This window comes from Nyctereutes procyonoides, unplaced genomic scaffold (assembly GCF_905146905.1).
Source record: "Nyctereutes procyonoides isolate TBG_1078 unplaced genomic scaffold, NYPRO_anot_genome, whole genome shotgun sequence".
Classification (NCBI taxonomy): Eukaryota; Metazoa; Chordata; class Mammalia; order Carnivora; family Canidae; genus Nyctereutes; species Nyctereutes procyonoides.
In genome coordinates, this window is record NW_026575052.1 from 17,483,418 (window position 1) to 17,511,013 (window position 27,596).

The 27,596-nt window shown below is 50.0% G+C and overlaps 2 protein-coding genes across 5 annotated transcripts in view; both read right to left on the minus strand.

The window, feature by feature from the left end:
* Positions 1 to 195: 195 nt before the first annotated feature.
* A3GALT2 (alpha 1,3-galactosyltransferase 2) lies at positions 196 to 20,131 on the minus strand. 3 transcript variants are annotated; one of them, XM_055332372.1, is made up of 5 exons: positions 20,018 to 20,131; positions 2,746 to 2,829; positions 2,423 to 2,512; positions 2,001 to 2,138; positions 196 to 1,333 (listed from the first exon to the last, which is right to left on the minus strand). In XM_055332372.1, the coding sequence occupies exons 1-5, from the start codon at positions 20,038 to 20,040 to the stop codon at positions 646 to 648; spliced, it is 1,023 nt and encodes a 340-aa protein (XP_055188347.1). In that variant the 5' UTR covers positions 20,041 to 20,131; the 3' UTR covers positions 196 to 645. The 3 variants fall into 3 exon arrangements, with proteins under 3 accessions (XP_055188347.1, XP_055188348.1, XP_055188351.1); XM_055332373.1 differs by lacking the exon at positions 2,423 to 2,512; XM_055332376.1 differs by lacking the exon at positions 2,001 to 2,138.
* A 2,624-nt stretch (positions 20,132 to 22,755) lies between these two features.
* PHC2 (polyhomeotic homolog 2) overlaps positions 22,756 to 27,596 on the minus strand; it is a 115,219-nt gene continuing 110,378 nt past the window's right edge. For both annotated transcript variants that reach the window (XM_055331514.1, XM_055331515.1), the window contains 2 exons: positions 27,269 to 27,545; positions 22,756 to 24,169 (listed from right to left, as the gene is read on the minus strand). In XM_055331514.1, coding sequence (XP_055187489.1) covers positions 24,015 to 24,169; positions 27,269 to 27,545 — 432 coding nt within the window. In that variant the 3' untranslated portion in view covers positions 22,756 to 24,014. The remainder of the gene's footprint in view (positions 24,170 to 27,268; positions 27,546 to 27,596) is intronic.

A 27,596-nucleotide genomic window follows, 5' to 3' on the forward strand; every position in this document is an offset into this window, starting at 1 on the left:
TGTGTTTATCCCCACTTGATGAAGACTCTGGATAGCAGCCACAGGTAAGGAAACTTACCTCCCAGACAGCCCTAAGAGACCCACGTCAAGGACATGTCCTATTTGTGGACATTGCCTGGGAGAAAGGGCCACAGGGACACTTTTGGAATAATTTTATTACAATATTACTTAAATATCGACAAACTATGCTTGAGGGTCGAGGGAGATGGAAGGGCAAAAGCCAAGGACCACCAAGTTTCTCCTGCAGCAGAGGCATTCTCCTGTTTGCCCAGAAGCTACTCTGTTTTCAGAGTTCGAAGGCCAGCCCTGGCTCTGCTGCTGCTGCCCACACCGACTCGTAGATTCTCTGTGTCCTTGGGTAGTTATGTTTCCTTTTGTGCCTCAGTCTCCTTACTAAGAAGGGGTGGCGGTGGGTGATGGGGGTTAAAACAGCTCTTCAGGAGGCATCGGCCGAATCCAGGAGGGCCAGAGCTGTGAAAAGGTCTATCAGCAGCCTGGCAGAGGCGCCCCGCCCTCCTGCTACATCGGTCGCTGCTGACGGGGGATCTTTCCCTCCCGGCGAGAGGGGCCCCAAAGGCACAGGCCACAACGTTAGAGCCACTTCCGTCCAAGCTCTGGCTGGGGCGGCAGGAGCCCCAGCAGGGCCTAGTCGCGCACCAGGGCGTACTCCTTGGGCGCCCACAGCAGGCGCGGCCGACGGATCTCGGCCCGCCAGCCGATGTCGGGGCTCCAGCAGAACTCGGGGGACAGCACCTTGGCGGGCTTGTGCAACCAGAAGAACTTGTTGAGGTGGCTCTCGTCGTGCCAGCGCGCCTCCAGGCCGCGCTCGCGGTCCCGCTGCAGGGCCCGCGCGCAGTGCTCCGTCAGCCCGCGCAGCGCCGCCACGCTGCCCCCGAACACCGCCGCGTGGTAGTAGAAGTCGCCCTCGCCCGGCGCCACCGCGGCGGCCGAGCGCGCGTCCCGCTCGTAGGGCAGCAGCCACCGCGGCCTGTGGTAGTGCCAGGCGTGCAGCTGCGCCACCGACTCGGCCAGCGCCTCGGGCCCGAAGGAGCTGCGGAAGTGCTGGTCCACGTCCATGCAGAACACGAAGTGCGCCTCGCGGCCCAGCCGGCCGTGCAGCGCCTCGTGCAGCGTGCGCATGCGCTGCATGGACACGTCCTGCCAGCGCCGCTCGCGGGCCACGCGCTCCACGCGCAGCCCGCGGCCCGGGCCCAGCGCCACGCGGGGCACGGCGGCCGGGAGCTCGGTGAACACGTAGTACACCACGCGCTGGCCCACCATGAAGTGCTGCTCCGCCGTCTCCAGGAAGCGCGCCAGGTACTTCTCCAGGTACCTGCGGGGGGGCGGGGGGGTCAGCCCGAGAGGCGCGGCGGCCATCCCCCCCCCCCCCCGCCCCCGCGGCCCCGCCACCTGCCTGGATCAACGCGGGGCCGCGGCACAGAGGCTGTGCTGGCCCTTGGGACGAGCGGCGGCCTTAGTCTGTGCCTCCTTCGGGCCTGGAGCCTTCGCTTGTGAACCCCCAGGCCCTTGATGCCGCAGGGCGGTGAGGAAGCCCAGGTGTGGGGGGGAAGGGCTGTGTGGGGACAGCAGTCGGCCATCCCGGGAGGCCCAGGCCCTGGGAGCCAGCGGCAAGGAGCCCTTCCTGCGGAGCCCCGTGGGAAATCCGCCTCCAGAACCATGAGCTGTGCTGACAGCCGTTGTTTTCGGGCACTGAGCTTGTGGCAGCTCCCTACAGAGATCATTAAGGGCAGGCCCTGGGGGACTCCCTGCGACTGGGATCTTAAGGGATCCCTGGCATCATAAGGGCTGCCCTGGGGGCAGCACCGTAGTGCTGGTGTCCAGGGTGGAGGGAAAGGGAAAGGACCGTCCTGCCCTCTCACTGGGAGTCTAGGATGAGAGGTGCTCCATTCGACTCCCTCTTCACTTTGGGATCTTGTGGCCCACAGGGTGCCCCGCCCTTAGGTCACATGCCCACCCATTCCATTCCCTGCAGGCCTTACCTGCCTACAGCAAAGACAGTCAAACCAATGGTGAGGTTCTGCTGTAGAGCCTCTTGCTGGGCCACAGCTGGGTCGAAGGTGCCATCCCAAATAATGGGAGCCCCCCAGGAGGTACAGGTCAGAACATCAGGCCGGGCCCTGGCCAGGGCAGGTATGGAGAGAGAGGTCCATTCATTCATCCACCCATTTGGTGCATGTGCACTGCCACCTCCCCAGTGCTGGGCCCTCGGGACCCACAAATGGGTGTGACCCAGCCCCTACCCCTAGAGATCCCTAGCCTAGATCCAGTACAAAAGATTGGGAGATTTGTGACCTAATGGGGCCACTGGAAGGAGTACCTGGCCCTGCTGGGGTGAGGGATGTGAGGAGGGCAGGGACGCTGGGGCAGAGCTCTGGAGGGTATGTCAGTGTTAGCGTCTTACCAGAGACGCAGGAGACCCGTGAAGTTGTCTCTCAGCATGGCCATTCTGGCAGAAGGGCAGACACCCATGGGGATGAGGACTTCCAGATGCCTGTGGGGGTGGGGGCAGCAGTGAGGGAGGGGCATGACAGCCAGCTGAGGGGGCAGGGAGGGGGAAGCTTCTCACTTTGTTCTTTACAAGGAGGGAGAACCCATAAGGACAAGTGTGAGGCCAAGATAGCCACACACACCCCACTCTCCCCCCTCCCCCAGCACCCGGAAGGAGCTGCTTTAACCCTCACCCTGCTGGTTCCCATACTCTGTGCTGGGGGAAGGGGGTAGTACCTGACTATAGGGAGCCCATACAGGAGCAGCCCTGAGAGGCCAAACCCAAGTAGGATCAGCTGCCAGAAGATTCTCTTCCAGGTCCTAGGTGGTGGGGAAGGGCATTAGCAACTCATTTATATCCAGACATACACATGAGAAATTGATTATGTAACTTCAATGTTTCGTGTTATTGATTTTTATTTTTTTATTTTTTATTTATTTATTTTTTGTGTTATTGATTTTTAAATACAAATCTATCCTATTCACGTGGTACAGGCATTCAAAAGTACAAAGCAGTCTGTATAGTGCAGTCTTTCCAGGTCCCAGCCATTCAGTTGCTCTGCATGGAGGCAGATCGAAATATGGTAGCAATTCCTTTCTCCCCCTTTCCCTCCCCCGACTCAAGGGGAGCACAGTAGATAGGCTCCTCTGCATCTTGCATTTTCCACCTCCACGGACCCTTGTCTTTGAGGTTATTCCCTCTCCGTACTGGGAGTGCTTGCTATCCCTTTTTCCCAGCTTCCCAATATGCCATTGATTGCGTTAAGCTAAGCAATTAGAGCAGGGCCTCACACATAGTACTGGCTCAGTACACTCTGGACTGTTGCTACTGTTATTCCTGAGCAGACCCTCCTGATCCCCTGGACAACCTCCCAACTCCACTCTCTGCCCTACACATCCTTCCCAAGTCTGGGCCCCCCGTAGTCTCTTTCAAGAAGCCTGCCAGATCAGACATTCCTGCTCCCTGGCCTTTTCTGCCACCCCCACTTGACTGTTCCTCAGCAGATGTATCTAGTAGATAGCTCGGAGAAGCATCTCCTAGTCGTGTGTGCACACCCATATTCACCTGCACCAGCATCTCAGCACATGGTACCTTCTGTTCAGTTGGACATGTCTGAAACCCCTCCCTCTCCCTCACCCGTTTGCCGTCAGTCCCAGGGTAGGGTTGACACGGCCTCCTTGATGTCCCCCACTCAGCTCCTGCTGTACCCCCATCTCCCATGGCAACTGCCTGTGCATCCCTCACCAGGATCATTGTGGCATCAACTTCCCTGCTGCCAGCCACTTCCAACAGCCCCCAAAGCCATGCTGTAAAGTGCCTGCTTGCCTCAACAGTGTCCATATCACATGACCAATCATCCAAGAAGAAATGCATTTAGGAAGCAAATGTATGCGGAAATGTTCAACCTCATCAGTAACCAAAGACATACAAATTAGAACAAGCTGGCATGTTTTACCTGTAAAATGAGCTTTTAAAAAAGAAATAAAAACAGCCACGCAGCAAGGATACAATGAGGTAGACACTCTTAAACTGCTGGTGGGGGTGAAGTTTGCTAGATCTTTTGTGGAAAGCTATGGTCATCAAAGCCTTCACTGTTCATCTCTTTTAATCCAATCAGCCCAACTTCCAGGAGCCTGTTCAGAAATCACCTGTATGGGAAAAGTTTATACATCAAGATGTTCACGAGTTTCTGCTTATTCATGCATTCACCCTCTATTTACTGGGCATGAGCTCAGAATCATGCACTTGCTAGGTCAGGGATTCAGAGGTGAGCGAGGCACAGACCTCTCTCCAGGGAATGGAGTCAGGAAGATGTGGGTGGCCAGAAAGAGAGAGAATGGGTTGGATGACAGACCGTGAAGAGATGAATGGAGCGCAGCACAGTGAAGGCTGGAATTAGTATAAATGCAAGATGCTGTGAGGGTGAATTGGAGGGTAGCAACTGAGCCTTGACTAATGGGGAGGAAGTCAGGGAGGCTTCCTGGAAGAGGTGACCTCTAATAATTAGAAGTTACCCAGGCAAAGAAGGCAGCAGAGCAGGGAGGAAGGTCTATGAGAAGAAAACAACAATGTACAAAAGTGAGAGGTGAGAGAAAGCTTGGGATGTGCATGGCACTGCAGGGTGGAGTGCAGGTGGGGAGTGGGGAGAGGAGAGGCTGGAGGTAAGCCAAGGCCAGATCACACCCTGCCTGCATTCCAGGCTAAGGGGTTTGGGCTTCATATTGAGGACCATAGGGAGCCCTGAAAGATACTTTCTCCAGGGGATGATGCAGTCAGATTTTTATTTGGGAAAAAAAAAATTCCAGCCGAACTGTTGAGCCTGGACACTGGGAGTAGGGGAGCATGTCTGGAGGCAGAAAGGCAGGTTCTAGGCCCCTGCCAGCCCTCAGGGTCTAGTGGCAGTGGCGTGAGACACCCGGAAGTGGGGTGGGGAGGAGTAGGTGGTGAAGGACTGTTAAGGCAGCGGGCTGGGCAAGACTGGGTTAAAGGGCCAGGGCCAGGGGGCTGGGAAAGGAGACAGTGCCAGACTGGTGGGGTGGGAGGAGTAACTGGAGATGCAGTGGTGGAGGCAGGGGCCCCGGATGACTCTCCAGAAGTATGGCTGTAAAAAAGGAAGGAGGGGGATCCCTGGGTGACTCAGCAGTTTGGCACCTGCCTTCTGCCCAGGGCATGATCCTGGAGTTTCGGGATCGAGTCCTACATCAGGCTTCCTGCATGGAGCCTGCTTCTCCCTCTGCCTGTGTCTCTGTTTCTGTCTGTCTGTCTCTCTCTCTGTGTGTCTCTCATGAATAAATAAATAAAATCTTTAAAAAGAAAAAAAAAAGGAAGGAGGATGGTAACTGGAGGGGGCCAAGGGGCTGGGATTGGTGGAGGGATGTGTGTTTCTTTCATGAGGGTCACTGGAACTTGGTTGGATCCCGACTGGGCACACCATGGAGAAGGCCCCATGTGGCCTGCTGGAAAGGCCCCGACAGCCAGCTCACAGACTGATGAAATAACCTTTTATCTGACAACCTGGAAAAATACTTACACAGGAAGCTTAAATTAAAAAAAAGAAAAAAAAAACCCAGCAGGCTCTAAAATTGATGGGCAGTATGATTATAATTTAGCAGGAATTAAAACATGTGCCAGAAAATAAGACTAAAGAGGAAAACCTAAGTGTCCTATGCAGTAAGTTATAGTAGGATTCTTTTTCCCTTTATTTTCCCCTTCCAGTTGTTTGTAATGTGCTTAGACTGCCTTTTTAATGAAGGAAAAGTACAGGGTTAGCAATTTAGAAAAACAACAAGGCATTTTAAGCCTTCCTACAGCCTGCAAGATCAAGTCTACACCTCTTAGCCCTGTCCCCGAAGCCTTAAGGATCTGGCTCTTTTGCTGTCACATGTGAAGTGCTCTCACCTGCCCGGCTATCCCACCTTGAGGAATGGAGACTCACAGTGGGCAGATCAAGGATGGTCTTGTACCTTTGTCTGAAATAGCAAATGGATGTCAGCAACCCCAGGGTTGACCAGTGAGGTATTGGATGAATGAGTTATGCACCCCTATACCACGGAAAGCAACGTGACCCCTAAAAAGGATCAGATGGATTAATATGTACTCTCCGGAAAAGAGGTCCTGAAGTGTTGAGTGGAAAAGGAAGTAATAGGAGTATATAGAGGCTGATCTCACTTCTATGAGGGGAAAGTCCCTACACCTACGAACCCGCGCGTTTACAGACGTGCTGTGATCTTTTATAAACCTGCAGGAGAAGATCTAGAACAGCACTGTCCAGAAGTATAATGTGAGCCACATATATAAATGGAAATTTTTTAGTAGTCACATAAAAAAAGTGAAAAGAAACAGCTGAAATTAATTTTAATAATATTTTAAGTTAACCCAATATATCCCAAATAAACCTTTCAACATATAATCAATATACAAATTACGGGGATATTTTATATCCTTGTTTTGTACCAAGTCTAAATACTAAATCCAGTGTGTATTTTAGATTTATAGCACATTTCAGTTGGAATTAGTCACATTTCAAGTGCTTGGTAGCCACATAAGGCTGGCGGCTACCAGGTTAGATGACAATTCAGAAGGAGTTGCACAGTGGATGGAGCTGAGATTGGACGAAGAGGGGATTTCTACATGATGTGCTTCTATCATGTTCCACCATACAATGTGGTGCTTTGGTTGTTATTAAACAACAGACCCCAAATGGAGTCACTCACACTAAGCCCCCTGTCAACAAACCAAACCAGTTAATACCTACCTGCCTGCAGTTTCCAACTTCTCCCAGAAATGTACCTTTAACCAGTCAGTTGGGAATTAACTGGTCAGCACTAGTGAGATTCTCTGGCTGATAGACCCCTGCCTTCTCCCAAAGGAAAGTAACTCTGCTTGAAACAGCCCACTTTTTGCTAGAAGCTTCCTTTCCCCATCCCCTCCTGCCTATAAAAGCCTTCCATTTTGTACATCTCCTCAGAGCTCCTTTCGATCTGCGGAGATGAGACCCTACCCAATTCATGAACCATTAAATAAAGCCAGGTAGATCTTTACATTTACTCAGCTGAATTTTTTTTTTAAACAGATTTGGTAGTACCGATAGGATCAAAGGAGGCTTCTGGTGGCTTTAGGGACAATGAGAAGCAGGTGTTCCGTGAACCCTTTGAATTCTCTTTCTCGCTGTTTCTGAGGGCCTTAGGTAAATTTGCCTTGGTTCTGAGCTCCACTGTCTGCATCAAGCTTCTGATCTAATTGGCTTTCCAGTCTGGGGCTGGTCAGCTTGAGCTGGCAGCAGGTTCCCCCATAACCCCAGCCCCTAGCCCTTGGTTTATAGTCTGATACCTCCTCTATTTGATTGGAACCCCCAACACTTCAGTTCTGTCCCCAGATTCCACACTGGGACCTGCTTTGGGCAGCTGCACTTCCTGCTCATTTGGACTCAGTCTGCAGTCCTCATTCTTCGGACTCTGTGATTCTGTTCCCCACCAGCTCCCGGCTTCTGCATAGGGACTGGCTGGTGGTGCACACAAGGGGCCTTCTAACTGCCCATCTACAGATTGCTGCTGGTGTCCACAGTCTCATTTCTTTGGTCATCCGTGATTTCTGTTAACATGTACATAGTAAAAGCTATTGCTAACGGGAATCTCAGAAGCCAACAAGCTGTAAGAATTGTTGGGCGTGGGCCAAGCATTTAAAAACTGTTAGGGCACTCGCCCTCTAACCTAAAAACTCATAAGTTGGGTGAGGCTAAGGTTAGATTCAGATTGACATTAGGCCACCTGCCAACCTCAAAATTTCAATGCAACAAGGTATACTGTAAAATATCACACAGTTCCCAATTCAACAGCATGTCCCTTTTAGGTATTAGTTTGGTACTTAGAGACCTAATGGCTTAGCTGAAAAATGATAATAGCTAATAATAATAATGGGATCCTTAAAATTTAGAGTTAAGCATACCATCTTCCAGTACACTGATTTATTTTGTGTCTTATTTTATTGATGTAGTCCTGAAAGCTATCAATATCTACCAAATGGCAAATCTTACTAAAGCAACCTAGAATTACAATTGCCATTATGGAGAATATTGCATTTAGACAGGATCACTCATGACTCATATAAGAAGTGCACTTAAAAGCAAGGATTCTTAGGAGTGCCTGGATGGCTCAGTCAGTTAAGTGGCTGACTCCTGATTTCTGAGTGGCTCAGGTTATGATCTTGGGATTATGGGATCGGGTCCCGAGTCAGGCTCCGTGCTCAGCTTAAGTCTGCTAAGGTTCTCTCCCTCTGCCCACCCCTGCTCTCTGTCAAATGCCAAATAAATCTTAAAAAAAAAAAAAAAAGGGATCCCTGGGTGGTGCAGCGGTTTGGCTCCTGCCTTTGGCCCAGGGCGCGATCCTGGAGACCCGGGATCAAATCCCACGTCAGGCTCCCGGTGCATGGAGCCTGCTTCTCCCTCTGCCTATGTCTCTTCCTCTCTCTCTCTCTGTGTGTGACTATCATAAATAAAAACAATTTTTTTTAAAAAATTTTTTAAAAAAAGGAGGGGGGCGTACCTGAGTGGCTCAGTCAGTTAAGTGATTACCTTCAGCTTGGGTCATGGTCCCAGGGTCCTGGGATCAAGCCCCAAGTCTGGCTTCTTGGTCAGCAGGGAGCCTAATTCTCCCTCTACCTCTGCTCGTGCTCTCTTGTGTGCACTCTCTCTCAAATAAATAAATCAATCTAAAAAAAAAAAGGAGGGGGGGAGAGGTTCCCAAATCAAACCAATTGAATGGGATACCTATTTTAACTGACATATAGAAGCTTTCCACAGGCTTCAAGATACCAGAATAGCTTCATTAAAAAAATTCATCGCAAAAGGCCAATGAAAATTTAGACACAAGATCATAAAGAGAAGTCTGCCAAGCCATTAGTCTTACAGCTACAACAGCTGCAAGGCCAGAGACTTAAAATAGCATCTGGGCCTCTCACATTGTACCTTCCTAGGGGCCCATCATTAAAATGCTGGCCCAGGGGTCCATGTCTCAGTTGTTTTTGTTTTTTAAAGATTTTATTTATTCATGAGAGACACACACAGAGAGAAAGATAGGCAGAGACATAGGCAGAGGGAGAAGCAGCTCCATGCAGGGAGCCTGATATGGGACTCGATCCTGGGACTCGATCCTGGGACTCGATCCTGGGACTCCAGGATCACACCCTGGGCCAAAGACAGGCGCTAAACTGCTGAGCCACCCAGGGATCCCCATCAATGTCTCAGTTGTAATCAACAGATGCTAGAAAAGACATTGTCTTCAAAGGCCCTATGCAAAATATCCAACATCACCTTGAAGGTCCTTGTATCAATTCCCAAAGGTGGGCCTCCAATATAGGCCCCTCTCAGAGTTGACAAGTGTCCAAGGGATTCTCCCGAAATTCCCTTAAACAGGAAAGAGGAAACTAAAATTAAAATTAATTTTAACAACTGGCCAAATTCTAATAGATACTGTAACTACACCCTTTACTTTAAATCTCACTCATAGGGTGCTTAGGTGGCTCAGTTGGTTAAGCAAACATCTAACTCTTAATCTCAGCTCATGTCTGGATCTCAGGGTTGTGAGTTCAAGCCCTGAGTTGGGCTTCACATTGGGCATGGAGCCTACTTAAAAAAAGCACACCACTTGGGGCCTGCAAGTGGGATCCTGGGAAAGACTGGAAGGAGCTGGCTAAAGGTGAGAATATTCTTACCAGAGTCAGCTCTCCTGGATCTCTTAGTATCTGGTAGGAAGAGAAAAGTTTTCAACTTGTCCCTTCCTTTCCAAATCCAGGCCATTCATTACTGATCTTTGGGAATGGCTCTAGAGCTTGTGAAAATAATCTCTAGATTATTTTCTAGAAAAAAACTCTTGGGGTTAATGAGGTTGTTTTGTACTGCCTGAAATGCTTACTGTTTGTCCTAGCTGAAACCTGACAAGATATTTGGAAGAATTTAATAATTTTGTGGTCATAAGCTTGGCCAAATTGAAAGCTGATATTCAGAGCTGGATATGAATATTTTTTAGACCTTCTCCGTTAAGCTAAATGTACTCAGGGAAAGAAAACCTTTCCAGCATGGTGGATGGGCATGTCAGTCCTGGGATGTCCTCCAGGCTACAGCTCAATTTCTCGAGGAGTTAGAAGCAGCTATCCTTATTCTCCACATCTTTGCAAGATCAGAAATGCAGCTCTAGAAACAATTCAAAGTCCATCCATTCTGGGGTGGGGGGTGGGGAGGCTTGACCCGCTTAGTTGGTAGAGCATATGACTTCATTTCCGGGTTGTGAGTTCAAGCCTCACATTCGGCATAGAGCTTACTTAATAACATAGAGGCACCTGACTGGCTCAGTTGGTAAGCATGTGACTCTTGATCTCTGGGTTGTGAGTTTCTACATCCACCCATCTTGGATGTAGAAATTACTTTAAAATATAAATTCAAAGTCCACCCTTCTTTTTAACAATTAACCTTGCCCAGATTCACCTCAAAAGGCGTGTACGTACTGTAAACATTCTGGCCTTAGGGAACACGTGTCCTTCTTTGAAGGAGTTTGCAGTATTTCCCTGTGCCTTTGAGATGTAAATACTCTACTTGATTTTCTCCAGGGACTCTCCTCTTCTGGTCCAGGCCATTTCCTTAAACTGCAAACTTCAGGGAAGTACGGTTGATTCCTGAACAGGGGGTGAGGGGTGTTGATACCCCATTTGAAGTAAAAACTGGCATATAATGTTGACTCTTCCCAAACTTGACTACAAATAGCCTACTATTGACCAAAAGCCTTACTGATAATATAGTCAGTTAACACATTTCATATGTTATATGTATTATATATTGTATTCTTACAATAAAGTAAGCTAGAGAAAAGAAATTGTTATTTAAACAATCATAAAAGAAAATATTCACAGTACTATACTGTATTTATTGAAAAAAATCCATTATAATTGGACCCGTGCAATTCAAAGCCAGGTTTTGAAGAATCAACTGTAATTCTTAATAGAAGGGGGGAAAAAGGAAGGAAACAGGCTCTTAAGACATACAAACTGCTATAGACATTCCCTTGCCCATAATGTAGTCCACAGCTTCCATTAGATTGTCAAAGACTAATAAAAATCTTAAGTGTCTTCTCCATAAATACTAATAAAAAGCTTTAGCCATCTGAGCAGATAAACTTAATTTATTCCAACTATTCTTTTATAACCTAGTGAGTTTTGTATTATCATACTGGTTTCATGACTAAAATTTTATTTTATTCTTATTTTTTATTTTATTAGAGAGAGGGAGAGAATCTTGAGCAGACTCCATGCCCAGTACAGAGCACAACACAGTGCTCCATCTCACCCTGAGACTGTGACCTGAGCCAAAATCAAGAGTTGGCTGCTTAACCAACTGAGCCACCCAGGTACTCCTCATGGCTAAAATCTTAAAACAAAAGCCGTAAGGTCTCAGCATGTCTTTATGATCATATGTGTCTGCCTCTATGTGTTGTAGATGTTGTAGTATTTTCTATTACAAATAGGACTGCCAAAATTAATGTGTAAAGAACTCTACTAAAAAAAAAAAACTACTTAACTGCTTTTTAAAAATTGGTATGTCGGGATCCCTGGGTGGTGCAGTGGTTTGGCGCCTGCCTTTGGCCCAGGGCGCGATCCTGGAGACCCGGGATCGAATCCCATACCGGGCTCCTGGTGCATGGAGCCTGCTTCTCCCTCTGCCTGTGTCTCTGCCTCTCTCTCTCTCTCTCTCTGTGACTATCATAAATAAATAAAAATTTAAAAAAATTGGTATGTCTTTAGAGTTATCAGCATTAAATGCCAGACACACAAATTTCATTCTACTTGGGTTTGACTAATAAAAATAAGTTCATATCTGTTACAAAAATTTGTCAGCCTGAAAAATAACTTAGGATTATAACCTACTTTGTCTAATTTCTAATGAATGATATTTTTGCAGGTAATCTTAATATAATTGTTAAGAATAAATTATTTAAATAGATGTAAATGGGATAAGAGTTTTTAGGTAACTTTTCAGCAAATAGTTTCCAAAATCTTTTGACCCTTCAAAACCTTAAAGTCTTTCTACGTTAAGTGATGGGTTAAGTTGAATTCACTGAATATTTAGATCATCTCAAAATAAAATAAAATTAAAAATACTGACATTAGTAAAGAAAGTTCTCTGTGTGAAAGGAAAGCAGGATGTGCATTTTCGGTAAGAGAAGGTATGAGGAATGGAAATGCAGTTTTGTTGAGGGAAAGTAATTTGTCCTAAAAGTAAGACTGGTTATTCAGAATGGGAAAGAAAAAACAGGACGAAATCTGAACGTAAAAAAGAAGGTTGCAGATGGTCCGTAGAAAAGTAATCTTGGGAGAATAATTTTTTTTAAAGACTTTATTCATGACACACAAAGAGAGAGAGGCAGAGACACAGGCAGAGGGAGAAGCAGGCTCCATGCAGGGAGCCCGACGTGAGACTGGATCCTGGGTCTCCAGGATCACGCCCTGGGCTGAAGGCGGCGCTAAACCGCTGAGCCACCTGGGCTGCCCAGGAAAGGGATTTTATGTGTGGTCAAAATGGCTAAGACTGGAATGGATATAAGTAAGTTTAAAAAGTGAATTAATGTTAATAGCAAAAGTGCTCAAGTACACAATTAAAATTGGTTTCCTCTCCGTTAGAAGGACAAAGTTTTCTTAGACTATAGGTCTGCAGTTGATATGAGATTATAAAGGTTTTTCTTTACCTTTAAGTAATCTGCCTAGAAAACAAAGATTTTGTGTCCTCTCAAAATAATTTCCTGTGTGTCATATCAGATTCTTGGTTACTTAAGAAAACTCAGACTTCTCTATTAGAAAAGCTAAGAGCTTGTTTTTGTTTTACAATTCCTTAACTCTGTACTTGTCCGCAGACAAATCATCATTATGGCTAAATAGATAATCAAGTTATGCTTCACGATGACCTATGATCTTATTTGACCAAGTTTTTAAAAACCCTTTTGTATCTTTGAGGGTGCCTGGGTGGCTCAGTCTGGTAAGCATCAGACTCTTTGATTTCGGCTCAGGCTATGGTCTTGGGTCCTGAGACTGAGCTTCACATTGGGCTCTGCACTCACCATGGAGCCAGCCTAAGATTCTCTCCTGCCCCTCCTCCCTCTAAAAAACCCCCCAAAACCCCCAAAAACCCTTAAAAAATTTTTTTATTTATTTAAAAGACTTTATTTATTTGAGGGAGAGCACGAGCAGGGGGTAGGGGGAGAAGTAGGTTCCTCACTGAGCAGGGAGCCTGACACAGGGCTCCTGAGATCATGACCTGAGCCGAAGGCAGACACTTAATTGACTAAGACACCCAGGCGCTCGGGCGCAAAACCCTTTGATACTGTTTATAAATTCTTTCCCCCTTACTCCCACAATATACATTCTGAAGGAAATATTTTTTACTTGAAAATAATTTTGAAATTTTCCATAGGATCCTTGGAAAAACTGCAAAAGAGTTTTGTTCTCCTTATAAAAAGAGAGATGCCAAACTAATTAGGCTTATTTGGGAAGCACTGTCAAATACAAAGCCTTCCTGGGGCACCTGGGTGGCTCAATCGGGTTAAGTAAGCGTCTGCCTTAGGCTCAGGTCCTGACCCCAGGGTGCTAGGATGGCTCCCCAGTCAGTGGGGAGTCTGCTTCTTCCTCTGCCCCTCCCCTCACTCATGCTTTCACTCTGCCAAATAAAATAAAAATCTTAAAAAAAATGAAGCCTTCCTTATGTTTTATTTGTGTAGTATGTAAATATTCGAGAAATTATGTGAAATTCCTGGAGATCTACTATGTCCTGGTATAATGTTATCAGTCATAATCCTGGTTATTATCTTAAAATGTTGTATGTTACAGAAATAGTCAAATTTCCTTGTCAATTCTATTTAACCACGGCCATTTTTTAAAACCTTTTGTCATTTGTAGATGGTATGGTTTTACTTTGATGCTTTTGCAAAAATATTGCTGCAAAAGTGCTTCAGCTGTAAGTAAGGAGATTCAGGACAGGTTTCTGGTAACTTGAAGATCATAAAGCTGAAATGGGTAAAAATTTTCAGAACTAATAGGGAAACTGAACTCAACAGAAAAAGTATTAATTACATGGGACCGAATGAACAAGGAAGATGATTATAATTTTTTACAAGTTTCCGTCTGAAACATTGCTGGTTCCTTAATGTTTTTGTTTTTCCATATTTAAGGAAACCTTTTCTCTTAAGCTGTATGACTTACGGCAATTCAGTAAAGCATACCTTTGTAAACAAAGATGAAACATTTATTTTTTTTCCCCAACCTGATCCTCTCCCGAATTTGGAGACTTGAGTGTTCTTTTCAGAGCAATATAGCTAGTTATTTGCATAAGTTCTAGGAGAATCTGTTCTTGTAGTAAGACACATAAGAAATCACCCAAACTATAGGTATTTCAGTAAAATCTCATGCTGACTCTTGGCTTGGCTTCCTGCCTCAGAGACTTTTAAAAAGTTCAATCTGAGATTCCTTATGAGAAGTTCCAGCAGAGCAGTCTTCAGAAGGGCTTGTCAACCACTATTTTTACTGCACTTATATATAATCAGGGCAACTTAATGCAAACAGATTAGTTTTACTGTGATTATATTTGGTGAACAAAGGTAACCATAGAAAACTTGTTTGCACCTTGTAGATATTAGATTCTAATCCCGTTTATTGTCTTTGAGGTTTTGTTAATAAATGCCTGTAAACAGAATCAGATCCTGAATTTTTCTAGTTTCTTCAAATATCTGGCTACGACTCCCCAAACTAATGTTAACAAATTTCTCCTAACTTGGAGTCACCAAGAACAAAGAATGCCCTGAATCTCCTTGGAAGGGACTATACCAGGTCCTCCTCACTACGCTGATGGCAGCCAAACTTCAAGGATGTGAACTTGGATACCTTCACCTCACAGCCAAAGAAGGCTGCACCTGACATCTGATCCTGTGCAGATGTTGGTGACCTCCAAATCAGATTGACAAGGAAGAGGGGTAGCGGGCATCCAGGTAGACTGCTTCCACCCAAGGCACCAGATCGAGACTTCCTACTTTAAGGACACAACCCTTTCTCCTTTCTTTCTTTCCTTTATTCTAGCATTGGCCTGGAAAAAGAACACTTTCATCCGCATCTCCTGGGCCACTGCTAAAGGAAGGTAACCTTTCAGACTTCTGGATTTGTCTTCAAAAACTCTGATCTGTCTTGTGATGATCGAATCCATTCACAGTGCCACCTTAGCAGGAGTGGTTTGTGCTCAGAGGGTCTGTCTTTGTGGTGGTTTTCATTCCCTATGGGCCTGTTAAGTGCCTAGACAGGCAATGCCTCTTATCTAAGAGGGTTATGTAACTGGGCCCCTAACTGCTTACAAACAAACCAAGATACCCTGTCAGGCTCCCCTAAATTTACAACGTCAAGTTAGAAAGGACCTACTGGGGAGGCTTTTGTGATTCAGGATTTGCTTCCTTTGGCAGGTCCCTAACTCCCTGGTTAGGAGTGAAAACAAATGAGGCTGTGATCAGGACACTGTTCTTAACTCTTCGAAGTATGGCACAAATCCAGTGCTAGAGCAATAGTCGCACAATGAAAATCCTTAGACTCTGGCCAGAGTTGTTTTTTTTTTAATATTTTATTTATTTATTTATTTATTTATTTATTTATTTATTTATTTATTTATTTATTTATGAGAGACAGAGAGAGGGGCAGAGACACAGGCAGAGGAGAAGCAGGCTCCCCGCAGGGAGCCCGACTTGGGACTCAATCCCGGAGTTGTTTTTTTTTTTTAATATTTTATTTATTTATTTATTTATTTATTTATTTATTTATTTATTTATTTATTTATTTATTTATTTATGAGAGACAGAGAGAGGGGCAGAGACACAGGCAGAGGGAGAAGCAGGCTCCCCGCAGGGAGCCCGACTTGGGACTCAATCCCGGGTCTCCAGGATCATGCCCCAGGCTGAAGGCAGGCGCCAAACCTCTGAGCCACCCGGGCTGCCCCAGAGTTGGTTTTAATAAAAGGACAGCCCTTGATGAATTTTGAGCTGAACGTGGAGGTGCTGTGCCTGCACCTGGATTTACACTTCCCGGGCAGTGAAAGCTCAGTTAACAGAAGATCGCTTAAACCTTAAAATGGTGACTCCTCCAGTGGGATCTTTCTTTGACTTACTTGATTTTGACTGATTTGGGTCTTGGGGACCATGGCCCCTAAGTGCACTCTATACACAGAGCATCCTGCGTATAATACAGTAGTAATCCTAGGGCACTGGCTTCTCTGAAAAGCTTTAAATGCATGTTTGAAGCCTCTAACCACCAAGCAAAATGATCTCCCTGAGGCTGGAACATCAAGAAGGGAATGAAGTGAAATGTCCTTAAAAACTGTAAGCCTGAAGTCAGGAGCAGTGAATGCCACACTGAGGATCAGTGAAAACTGGGGGAACTTTGGATGGAGCGATAGATGGGAGCAGCGCTAATGCTTGTCTCAGTTAAACTCAGAGTCTGGTCTAAAGGAGGAAATTGTTAAAAAAGAAACAACGGGCCCGGAATGGAGTCTCGCACAGTAAGCCCCACCCCCCCACACACTGTCCGCAAACCAAGACTTAGTACTTAACCTAACTGCAGTTCCAACTTCTCCCAGGAATGTTAACTTTTAACCAGTTGGTCTGGAATTCCCTGGTCCGCACTAGTGAGGTAATCTGCCCAATAGACCCCTCGCCTTCCTCCAAAGTGACCTTGTCTGGAACAGTCCACTTTTTGCTAGAAGCTTCCTTTCCAATATTCCCTCCTGCCTATAAAAGCCTTCCATTTTGTACAGCTCCTCAGAGCTCCTTTCAATCTGCTGAGATGCTGTCCGAATCATGAATCCTTAAGTAAGTCCCATTCGATCTTCACATTTACTCAGTTGAATTTTGTTCTTTAATATTGTCTAACAGGAGAAAATAATGTCTGTTTCTTCACAGTCATCTCTTTTTTTTAAAGAATTTATTTATTCATGAGAGAGAGAGAGAGAGGCAGAGACACAGGCAGACAGAGAAGCAGGCTGCATGCAAGGAACCTGATGTGGGACTTGAACCTGGGAATCCAGGATCACACCTTGAGCCAAAGGCAGGCACTCAACTACTGAGCCACCCAGGCTTCCCTTCACAGTCATCTCTTGTCCAGCTTCCCCTCTTGTTCTAGTCACCCTGTGGGATGCTTTCCAACACCAACGACCAGTTCAGTTCTCCAACATCAAGTGGGTGTCCAACAATTCAATTCTCTACTGTCTATACTGTCTACGTGGAGTTAGTGCCAGGTCCCTCAGTTAAAGGGCTCAGCCCTGGAAGACCACCCCCTCTTCAGATGCCAGCTGCAAATCCTGGGCCACCCCTACTTCTGGCTGATTGATTTGGACTCCAGGGTTCCCACAACCCCCTCGTGTTCCATAATTGGCTCACAGAACAGCTCCCGTAACTCAGGGAGGCCCTTTACTTCCGTTTCTAGGTTTATTTACTAACACCCAGATGACGTCCTCCCTGGAGTGCCATCCAGAAGGGTCCAGCGCTCAGGAGGAGCTTCTATCCCCAAGGAGTTGGAATGCACCACCCCGCTCCCCTACCCACATTGGGATGCCTTCACCAACCCAGAAACTTGCTAAACTTTGTTGTTCAGGAGTGTTTATAACCCAGGCAGGGGGTGGGGCTAAACGTTCCAAGTCTCTAATCACTTGAGTGGGGGCAGGTGGGCGGGGGCTACCTTATGCAACCTCCTTAGCACAAACTCTGCGGTGGTAAGGGCTCATTATGAATAACAAAAGATTCCTATCAGGAAATTCCGTGGATTTGGGGAGTTCTGTGCTGGGAGCCCAGGGAGGAGACCAAAGTCAGCATCTACCACATCCGGGATCAGAGTTCCCTCCTGCAACCGGGGTGGGGCTCAGCCATTGCCCGGAGCCTTCAGGGGCTGTTCTGAGCACCCTGGGTACAGTGGCAGAGGACACCTGGGGCATTGGTGCCGCCTCAGCCCTCCACTTGGATGTCTCCCAAACTTAATGGCCAAAAAGGAGCTCTTGCATTTTCCTCAGAAACCTGCTCCCCACTGAGGTCTCCTCCATCTTGGGAAATGACATCTTGAAGTCCTGTGTTCTCTGTGACTGGTCCCAGTTACCCCAGGGGGGCCCCTTCCGCTCTCCTCAGTCACCCAGGCCTCTTGCTTCTGCCTCCCCACCAGAGCCCCAGCTCCCTGTGCCCACCGTGCAGAGCCAGCCTGCCGCACCGCTGCTCTGGATTCCTGGGTCTCACCTGCCCTGGCTTAGTCTCGCGACTTTGGGGGACCCAAACCTGCGGGGACTCGGGGGCTCCCACCGCCTATGTTTGGCCTGATCTTCCTACCAACCACCGTCAAGCTCCAGCTACTGCTTCGGTTCGCAGCCTCCTTGGGAGGCCGGCCTGGCGCCCCGCGCTCCTGGGGCCTGGGCGGACCCGCTCCCGCACCTGCCGGGCCAGGCCCTGGCCTCCGCCCACCGCGCCGCGGGGCCTGCTTCGCGTTCTTGGCGCCAAACCCCAGAGCCTGCCTTGAGGTTAGTGTATTAATGACTATTTGTTCAGTAAACGGAGGAATGAGGCACTCAATGGTTTTCTTGTCTTTCTTTCCCAAACCTTGACTCCTTCTGAAGGCTGCTTCAGCGTTAAGTCTACGCTACTCCTGATCCCGGAGTTTAGGGAGCGGACCCTCTGCCTGCCGGGTGCTTTGTACCCCTACCTCAGTGAGGTCTGCCCACGGTCCCCTGAAGGAGATGCCGCGACTATCTCCACCTTAGGAGGAAACAGGCTCAGAAGCGTGAAATGACTTGCTCAGGGTCACACAGCTGCTTGAACGGGGGAGCCGCGGTTTGAACTTAGGTCTGATTCCAAAGCCAGTGCTCGCTTCGGCAGCACATATACTAAAATTGATTCCAAAGCCAGAACACGGCATTTGGGACTCCTTATGGCCGGGCCCCAGATCAGCCCCGAGGCTCCTCTCCCGAGGGTCTCCAGCCCTGTTATTGTCCCCCGCGGCACCTCTCGTTCCCACCAGGCCTCCCCCGGAAGCTCTGGCTCTCCTCCCTCGCCAGCACCGCTATCCCCAAAGGGCCGGTCCAGGAAGGCCCCTGGCTGCGCTCCGCTCCGGGGGCAGGGAGGCTGGGCTCAGCCTTCTCTGGGCTCAGCCGGCACCCTCCCATCTGGGGGTGGGGGGGCTCAGCCTTCTCTGGGCTCAGCCGGCACCCTCCCATCTGGGGGTGGGGGGGAGCTGATGTTTATCTTGGGCCCTGGGGCTCAGCCAGGGCAGCCCGGCGGAGCTGGTCCCAAGTGGCCCCGGTGAGGGCTCGGAAGGGGCCCGGATCTGGGCCCATGGTAGGCCCTCGCCCGCTTCCTGCCACCTCCTCCGTGTCCCAGCTTGGGGACCCTTAGGCCATAGGGGCCTCTGTCTGACCCGACCCACTCTTCCACCTGCCTTGCTCAGCTATTTTCAGAAGCACCCCCCCCACCCCAGCTCCACCGGTGGAAGCTGGGCCCTCAAGCCCCCCCACGCTCTGCCCCCTCCAGCCTCCTGGCTCTCAAGACAGGGCTGGAGATAGTTCCCGAGTGGGAACAAGTTTCAATCCTGGACGGCCTGTCCCAGGGAGACTAGAGCAAGCCCTTGGTTATGGTGGAGGACACAGCACTGTGTCTTCTCTTGCTCCCCAAGGGGGCTTGGAGGTAAGGAAAGCAAGAGCAGTTACGCAGCTCTGCGACAAGATCCACAAGATCTCCTTGTGAGGGGGATGCGGTCCCCCGCTCCTGCTCTGCCCCATGGACCGTCTCTAACCCTTGAGTGATGTCCCCTTTCAGAGTCACCTTCTCCCGACATCAGCATGGCTCGGCTGGTACGCAGCAGGCCAGCCTTCCGGCTCCTCTTGGGTGTCCTGGCCACCAGGCTGGACTCCTCCCGGCTCGGCTGTCCTGCCCCATATTTCCCCACAAGCTGGCAGTGTCCCCAACTCACCTGAGTCCCTCCTTGAGAGCCATGTCGAGAAGCTGGTAGGACAGTCCACCAAGAACCCTCTAGCTCGGTGCCAGAGAAGAAATGACCAGTTCCTGGTGCCTGGGACAAAACCCGCTCCGGGCCATCTGTCAGAAACCACACCCACAGAAGCAGGCAGGGATGGACTGCCCTGAGAGGGACTCCCTTGGGGGCGGTGCTTGCTGGAGGAAGCTGGCCCCAGGGTGGGTGTCGGGAGCCCCTCTGGGGCCAATCACCTGGAAGAAGGTGGATCTGAGTAAGGCCAGCTCCGGTTGGCCAGAAGCTCTGAGCTATTTTGACTTCTCTTACCTGCCCCAGGGTCCCTATGGGCCTCTTTAGTGTCCTGGAGTCCTGGGGAGGTCGGTGGGTCAGTTCGTAGAGTCTATGGTCCAGGGGGGACTCCGTCCTACATGGAGCTTCAGTCGGATCTCAAGGGCACTGGTCACCTGATTGTGACCTTGGACAACTCAACAGTAAAATGGGTACATACACCAGTCACCTGGGACAGTGTAAGAGCCCCACAGGTAGAGCATATGGAACAGTTCTGGAAAGTACAATGGGCAGGGTTTCTAAAAGTGCAGTTGTGCACCCTCAGGCACCACAGTTTTATGGACTGTGAGCAAGATTTAAAATGTATGAACAGGAAGAGAACTGAAAGTATCAGAATGTACATAAGGGGAGGTATTGTTTTGTGAAGTTTGCTTCAGATATCTGTAAGTACATATGTGAGACTGGGAAGCTTTTTTTTTTTAAACCGTGGCTCATGATCAAAAGAGGTCTGCAAAATTCTATATAAAGTGTAAGCCACAGGGCAGCCCTGGTGGCACAGCGGTTTAGCGCTGCCTGCAGCCCAGGGTGTGATCCTGGAGACCTGGGATCGAGTCCCACGTCAGCTCCTTGCATGGAGCCTGCTTCTCCCTCTGTCTGTGTCTCTCATGAATAAATAAAAATTTAAAAAAAAGTGTAAGCCACAGGAACAGGCTTCCCTGTTCTCTGAAATCAGAATATTCTTTATGAAAACTTCCATAAGCAGAAAAGACGTAAAGCGAAGGTGGTTTGTTATTTTCTATGGAAAGTATGTCCAGCATTCCCAGGGCCAAAAAGTAACCTGTCTTAGGCTTCTCTGTCGCCTTAGGACACACCTTGCTAATAGATAGTGGGATAAAGGGAGGTGCAGCACAGATGCTCCTGAGACCTGAGGGCGCTGGGGAGGAGCGTGGCGGCTTCCAGGGCAGCCTGCTGCAGAAAAGACGCTCTTTTCACTTTTTGCCTGTTTTCCAGAAAAGCAAAGACCCTCTCAGAGATTGTTTTGGTCAGTGAAACCAGGTTCTAATGTAGATCTGTTGTCAAGGTGGCCTAACGTGAGCTCTCACAAGCAGGGGGACCCACCGGGACTAGAGCAGCGCCCTGGCACCAAGAAGAGAAATGGCACCGCTACTTGCCTGCGTCGCCCGGCCCGCGACCTCAGCACATCCTCACTCAGGAGGAGTCTGGGCGCCCTCCTCCCTCACCGCACGTGGAGGAACACGGCCAGGAGAGGCCTGGCTCTTACTCTCCCCCGAAGGGAGGAGGGGTCCGGGGCGTAGGGACTTGCCCTGCCCGCCAGGACCCCAGGCCTGCGTTCCTCCGCCAGCTGGGGCGCCCCCGGCCACCTCGGGCACAGGACTGGCTCTGCCCTCGGGGCGGGGCGTCAGGATCCTCAGTCACCTTCTCCTCTCCCTCCAGGTGTTGGTTAAACGTTAACAGGCTCTCCGGAGAGGTGTTAGTTATCAAAGTCCTCAGCTACTCAGCCCAGTCTTCCTGGGCCCGCCCTTGGAGACTATTCAGAGCTGGGCCCCAGGCCTCCAACCCACATTTTAAACAGGCAGAAACAAGGCCTCCAGGAAAACACCAGAGGAGGCAAGGCCCGGGAGGCCAGGTGGCTCCCTCCTCCCATCCGGGGCTCCGTGCAAGCCGGGGAGGCCGCTTTGCTCACCAGTGGGCCTGGCTCAGAGAGGCACCGGGTGGCGCAAGCTGCTGTTGGCCACGCACACCTGGGCCGCCCCAGCCAAGCTCGTGCCTCGACATCTGCACCTCCTCCGCCTCTACCTGGAACGCCCGTTCCTTTTTTTTTTTTTTTTAAAGATTTCATTTGTTTGAGGGAGGGAGTGCATGAGTGGGGGAGGGGCAGGACAGAGAAGCAGACCCCTGCTGAGTGGGGAGCCAGACACAGGGCTCAACCCCAAGATGACCCCAAGAACGTGACCTGAGCCAAAGGCAGACATCCAACTGACTGAGCCACCCAGGCGCTTCCCCCTTTCCTCTTTATTTAAGGTTTAGGTGTCACTGCGTCACCTCATGGAGGACAGTGACTCTGATAGTTACTCCAGCATCTGAAAAATGCTCAGAGTGCGCGGAGTGAACCCAAGTCATCCCAAGGGCTTATCCCTGCTGCGGAGCCACTGAGCACCAACTGAAGGGGTGTGCTCGCGGATGGAAGAGTCTGGGCTCTGCCCTAGGTGTTCCAGATATTCCTGGCCCAACAGCATCAGGTCTGGGCTCTCCCATTCCAAGGGGCACCTGTGAAAATGAGGCCGTGTCAATAAGGGTGCCCTCAGAGGACCTGGCCCCGGCAAAGGGTGGAGGGCCTGCTGTCCGGTTAGGGAGGTTGTCCCTCCTCCAAACAACCATCCCTCTCCTTCGGGACGAGAAGTAGCCAATCGAGAAAGGCACAGAAGAAACAGATTTTACAGATTTATTTTTAAAAAACAAAAACAAAAGGTTAAAAAAGTCCTTCATTTCCAACCCTGCCTGGGGGTGTGAGTGGGGAATAGAACAAGCTGAGAAAGGAGCCCACCCTCTTCCCAGGGAGAGCCCCGCTCTTCCCCCAGAGCCTCCAAGGACAGGGCAAGTCAGAGGCAGGCCCTCGCCCTTCCTGCCCTACCTCCTCCGCAGGTAGTTCAAATTGCTAGCAAGTTCGAGAGGCAAAGAAGCGTGGAGGCAGGAGGCCCAAGTCTGCCTTCTTCACGGCCACATCACCCTGGGGGCTCTTCTCTGCCTTCGGACGTTCTCTGGGCCCCCACGGCAGGTGGGTGGGCAGGCCAGGAGGCCTGGCCCGGCCTCCAGTGGCTCCCTTAATGCTGTTTGTGGCCCAACAGGGCAGTTGGGGGCTTCACAGTGTGGGAAGGGCTTCGGAGATAGCGTGCCCACTCTGGAAAGGAAAACCTCCTGATCTTCGCCGCTTTCTGATCTTGCCTCTCTGCGTGGAGGCTGCCCTTCTTTTCTATTCCCCATTCTGAGGCCGAGCGGAGTCCAGGACAAAGCACTAAGTGGCTGTTTGCTACAGAACACCTGGAGATGCCAGAGGGTGGCTCTGGGCCCATCTGCCAGTCCAGGCTCCTACACAGTCATCCAGTCACACACACAGCGTTAAGGCGTCTGTGCCAGCAGGCGTGGCCAAACCAGGCCCAGCTTCTCTCTCTCCACCTGCGGAGGGTGAAGGGGGAGAACCCCTGGCTGCTTCAGAAACGGGCTGAAGGGGGAGAAGCCGGCAACGGAAGAGTTAGCCAAGCCCAGAGAAAGGAGTGGGAGGAAGGCAGGCACGGGCTTGCAAGGCCTCTATCTGGCCTGACGGCTGCCCTTGAAAATAGCCCAACCCAGGTTGGGGAGCCCTGACCGTATACCCCCTGGAAAATGGGGGACAGAAAGAGGGGAAGAGAGCGGGGCTGAGTATTGGGACTTTGGAGGAAGCCAGTGCTATCAATATTTACAAGCATAAAGCCCCATCTTCTGCGCCACCTACCTCTCTGCCCCTCCCACAGAAAGAAAGGCCCCTGAGAGCCATGGAGGGGGTGCCAAGACCTCCTCACCAGCCACGCCCCATAGGGAGAGCCCTTCCCTCTGACTGGCCCCACTTCTGGGCCCCTCAGGAATGTCTGTCTGGCTCTGCTCAGTTGGGAGGAGGAGCCCCGGGCCAGAGCCCCAGCTGCGCTGGCCAGCCCTAGGAGTCCTTGAGCATGCTGATGCGGGCGTAGATCTTCAGGGCAGGCCCCAGCTTGATGTTCATAGCACTCATCAGATGGTCCTCCTTGAGCAGCAGCAGGGCTTGCCCGTCGATCTCCTGGGCACGGAACTCCTCTGCTATCTCCTGGCAGCCTGAGGGGGACACCACCACAGACAGGATCAGTGAGGGTACCGGTGCTGACCGGTGTGCCTGGCACACCTCGAGGAAGGCAACTCTGTTCTCATCTGACAGCCGGAGAAAGGCTACGTGACTCGTCCAAGTGCTCCACACCTCATTCATATATGTCCTGGTCACCCCACCCCACCACCCCGATGAACGGGGCTGACCCAGCAGAGCCACAAGGTGCTACAGGAGTGACAGAATGTGATTCCCAATGCTGGGTAGCAAAGGGCACAGCAGTTGCCATCTTGCTCTTCCAGAGTGTTTACTTGGGAGAAATCAGTGACTATGTCATGAGGACATGCAAGCAACACTCAGAGGAGGCCCACATGGAGAGGAACCGAGGCCACTTGACCACAGCCACACTCCACCCCTGAGCCATGTAAGCAGGGCACCTGGGAACCAGGTCCTCTGGCATCAAACCTTTGGACAACCGCAGTTCTGGCTGCCACCTTGACCAAGACCCCGTATGATCCCCCAAGCCAGCGCTGCGCAGCTAAGCTGCGTTCCTGACCCCACAGAACCCGGGGTAAAAAGCCATGACGCTCCAGAGTAACGAATGCAGATTCTGGTTTCTGGAAGGGGAGTGCGGCTGTGGCTAGGGGAGTGGCAGACGGGAGCCAGAAGGACTCTGAGAAGTGTCAGTGATGTGTCACGGGCTGGACAGAAGGCTGATGGTCTGTGAGGAGACTGGGGGAGTCTTCAAGGAAAGGAAACTGTTTCTGGAAACTGGGAGAAACGGATCCTTGTTGAGAAACGGAAAAAATGTTGCGGCCCTGCTGGGGGTGAAACCCGGTAAGTGTATTGCATCTCACGGAGCCATCTAGGGGAGGACATTTCCAGCAGAACACTGTAAGTGCTGCTGGGCTTCTGACCACCGCTCACAGGACAATGAGGACCGACGAGGGAAAGGCCAAACTGTTAGACATCAAGGAGCCAGGATTTGCTTGTTTGAAAATCGCTGGCCTCCCAGATAGCAAATGATGCCAAAACTAAGAAGCAGTTTCTAGGCGAAGATCAAATCCAGGACACAGGTGAGAAAACACGGTCTAGAGGTGGAACTGAGAGCATGACACATCTTTCACCAAGACTTCAGAAGCTTGAAGGTGCTGCCTCAGAGAACTGTAAGGATTTTACGGGGGTGCCTCACCGATCCTCGCCATCCACCAGCAGAGCATCTTACATATTAAAGGGGACTGTCCCTCAGCTTCAGAAGATGCCAACACAGAGAACGACTTATCTTAGAGCCTTTTGAGTTTGTTTGTTGTCTAATGGAGTGAACCCTAACAAGATGCATTGGAAGCCCACAAACATTTTAAGACAATTATACTGGCATAAACACTGCTTGAAGTGAAAGGGTCTGGGGTTATAGAAATGAACAGCAGCAGGATACAGGCCAAGAAAACTAGTCCACTGAAAGCTCAGGCTACCTTTCATGGGAAAGGAAGGATGACTCTGAGGGTGGAAGCAAGAAAGAAAATCACTCCCAGGCTTTGAGTCCTAATCAGAGAAATTCCAACACACACCCTGCTAGATTCCAGGATTGGTGCCATCGGTGACTCCTGTATCCCTCCCACTCCCCAACAATGTCTTCCCTTTTCTGTGCAGGCATGCCTACAGTGGTGATCCTATACCTATCCACCCCATCTTGGGCTTGTGGAAGGAAGTGGATAATGTGTCTCTAATTCTCAGGTGTTCAGAACAAGAGGAACTGGGCTTGACTGGAGTTTGCTGATGAGACGCTGAGTTTGGAACTACTGCTGCAATAGGATGAGATCTGTGGGGTCTACAGAAGGGGGTGAGGGTGGTCTGCTTGAGGGGGGAGCATGAATTGTGGGGACCAGTGACTGGTGAACTATGGTAACCAGCCCTCAAACAGATCCAAATAAACCTGGCTTTCCAAAAAAAAAAAAAAAAAAAAAAACAAAAAACAAAAAAAACAAAAAACCTGGCTTTCCTTTCACGCACCTGTGGGCATGACCTGTGTGATATTGTGAAGGTGACGCCACAATGGTTTCTGAGTCTAGATCAAAAGGGGCATGGGGGCTTCCACCATACTCTTCTGGATCACTACCTGTGGGGAGAAGTGGTGGCCTTGTCCTAAGAACACGCAAGCATGATGTCCTGAAGGGGCCCGTTTGGAGGAACGGAGGCCTTCTGTGGGCAGCCATACCCTCCTGGAGACGAGGGAAGCGGGGCACCTTAGAACAGATCCTACAGGCTCATGGAAGCCTTGGTCCACATCTTAATGACAACCTCATAAAGACCCTGTGGCAAAAATGTCTGGTCAAGCCACTCCCAGATTCCTGAGCTACTGTACTGTGTGGTGGCAAATTCTGGGAATGTGGCAATAGATGACTAACACACTGAACTAAAGGCGCAGAGCCAGGACGTGAGCCCAGTTCTGACAGACAAGTCTGTGCTCTCCACCGCTACTCCTACTCGTCTCTGAGCAACAGGACTGTGGCTGCCATCCATACCTGATGTGGCCAGTAGCTGGGTGACACTGGCAGAAACAACAGTAGAGATGCTTTGGGATCCCACTGAAAGTACCTGTGAGTAACATGAGGTCTGTCTTTCAAGGCTCACTCCTAAATTCTAGCCCTCAAAGCCACGTACACTCCCCTAGCAGGCTTCTGTGAGGTTTCCCAGCTACATCATACACTTCCACATCTCAGTGCCTCTGCTCAAGCTGCTCCCTGCTGTCGCCTCTCCAACCAGCCAAGGCCTGCCTGCCCACTGTCATTTGGCTTACCTCTTCCTATGCTGATGTTCTCCTGGACAGGTTCCCTACACTCCCACTTGACTCTTCTTGTACCCTGGCCCAGAGGAGACACGGCCTTGATGCGCTGTCCCCTCTGCCTCTCACACAGACCACTTGCCACGCCAGGAAATGCACCTAATGATGGCTGTAGGGTACCATTTACGGTTGTGTTCTGATTCACCTCTGCACTCCTATTTTTGAACCTGAGTCACTGACTGAGTCATTTCCCAGAAGTGGGAGGGAAGGTCCCTCCCCCTCTCTCATGGGTCACTATTCCAGTTAGGCATGGGACTTGCAGGGACCTTACCTGGCAGGGAGCGGATGAATTCGTAGACGTCTTCCACATTCCATTTGGTGGGCTCACTTGGCAGGAAGTGGTGCCCCATGCCCACCAGGTCCCGCATGTGCATGTCAGGGAACTCCAGGTCCCGCTGGCCTTGTCGCCGGCGGGAGGTGGATGAGCTGGCCGAGATGGGTGACAAGGGCTCCTCATAGCTTGAGTTATCCGAGCAACGGCTGGAGTCCTCCTGGCTGTGTGTCAGCTGCAATGCAGCCGTAACTGAAAGCGGCATAATGCCTGTTGGCTGGGAGCAGAGAGAAACAGCTGGCTTCAGGATGGGGTGATAAACCGACTC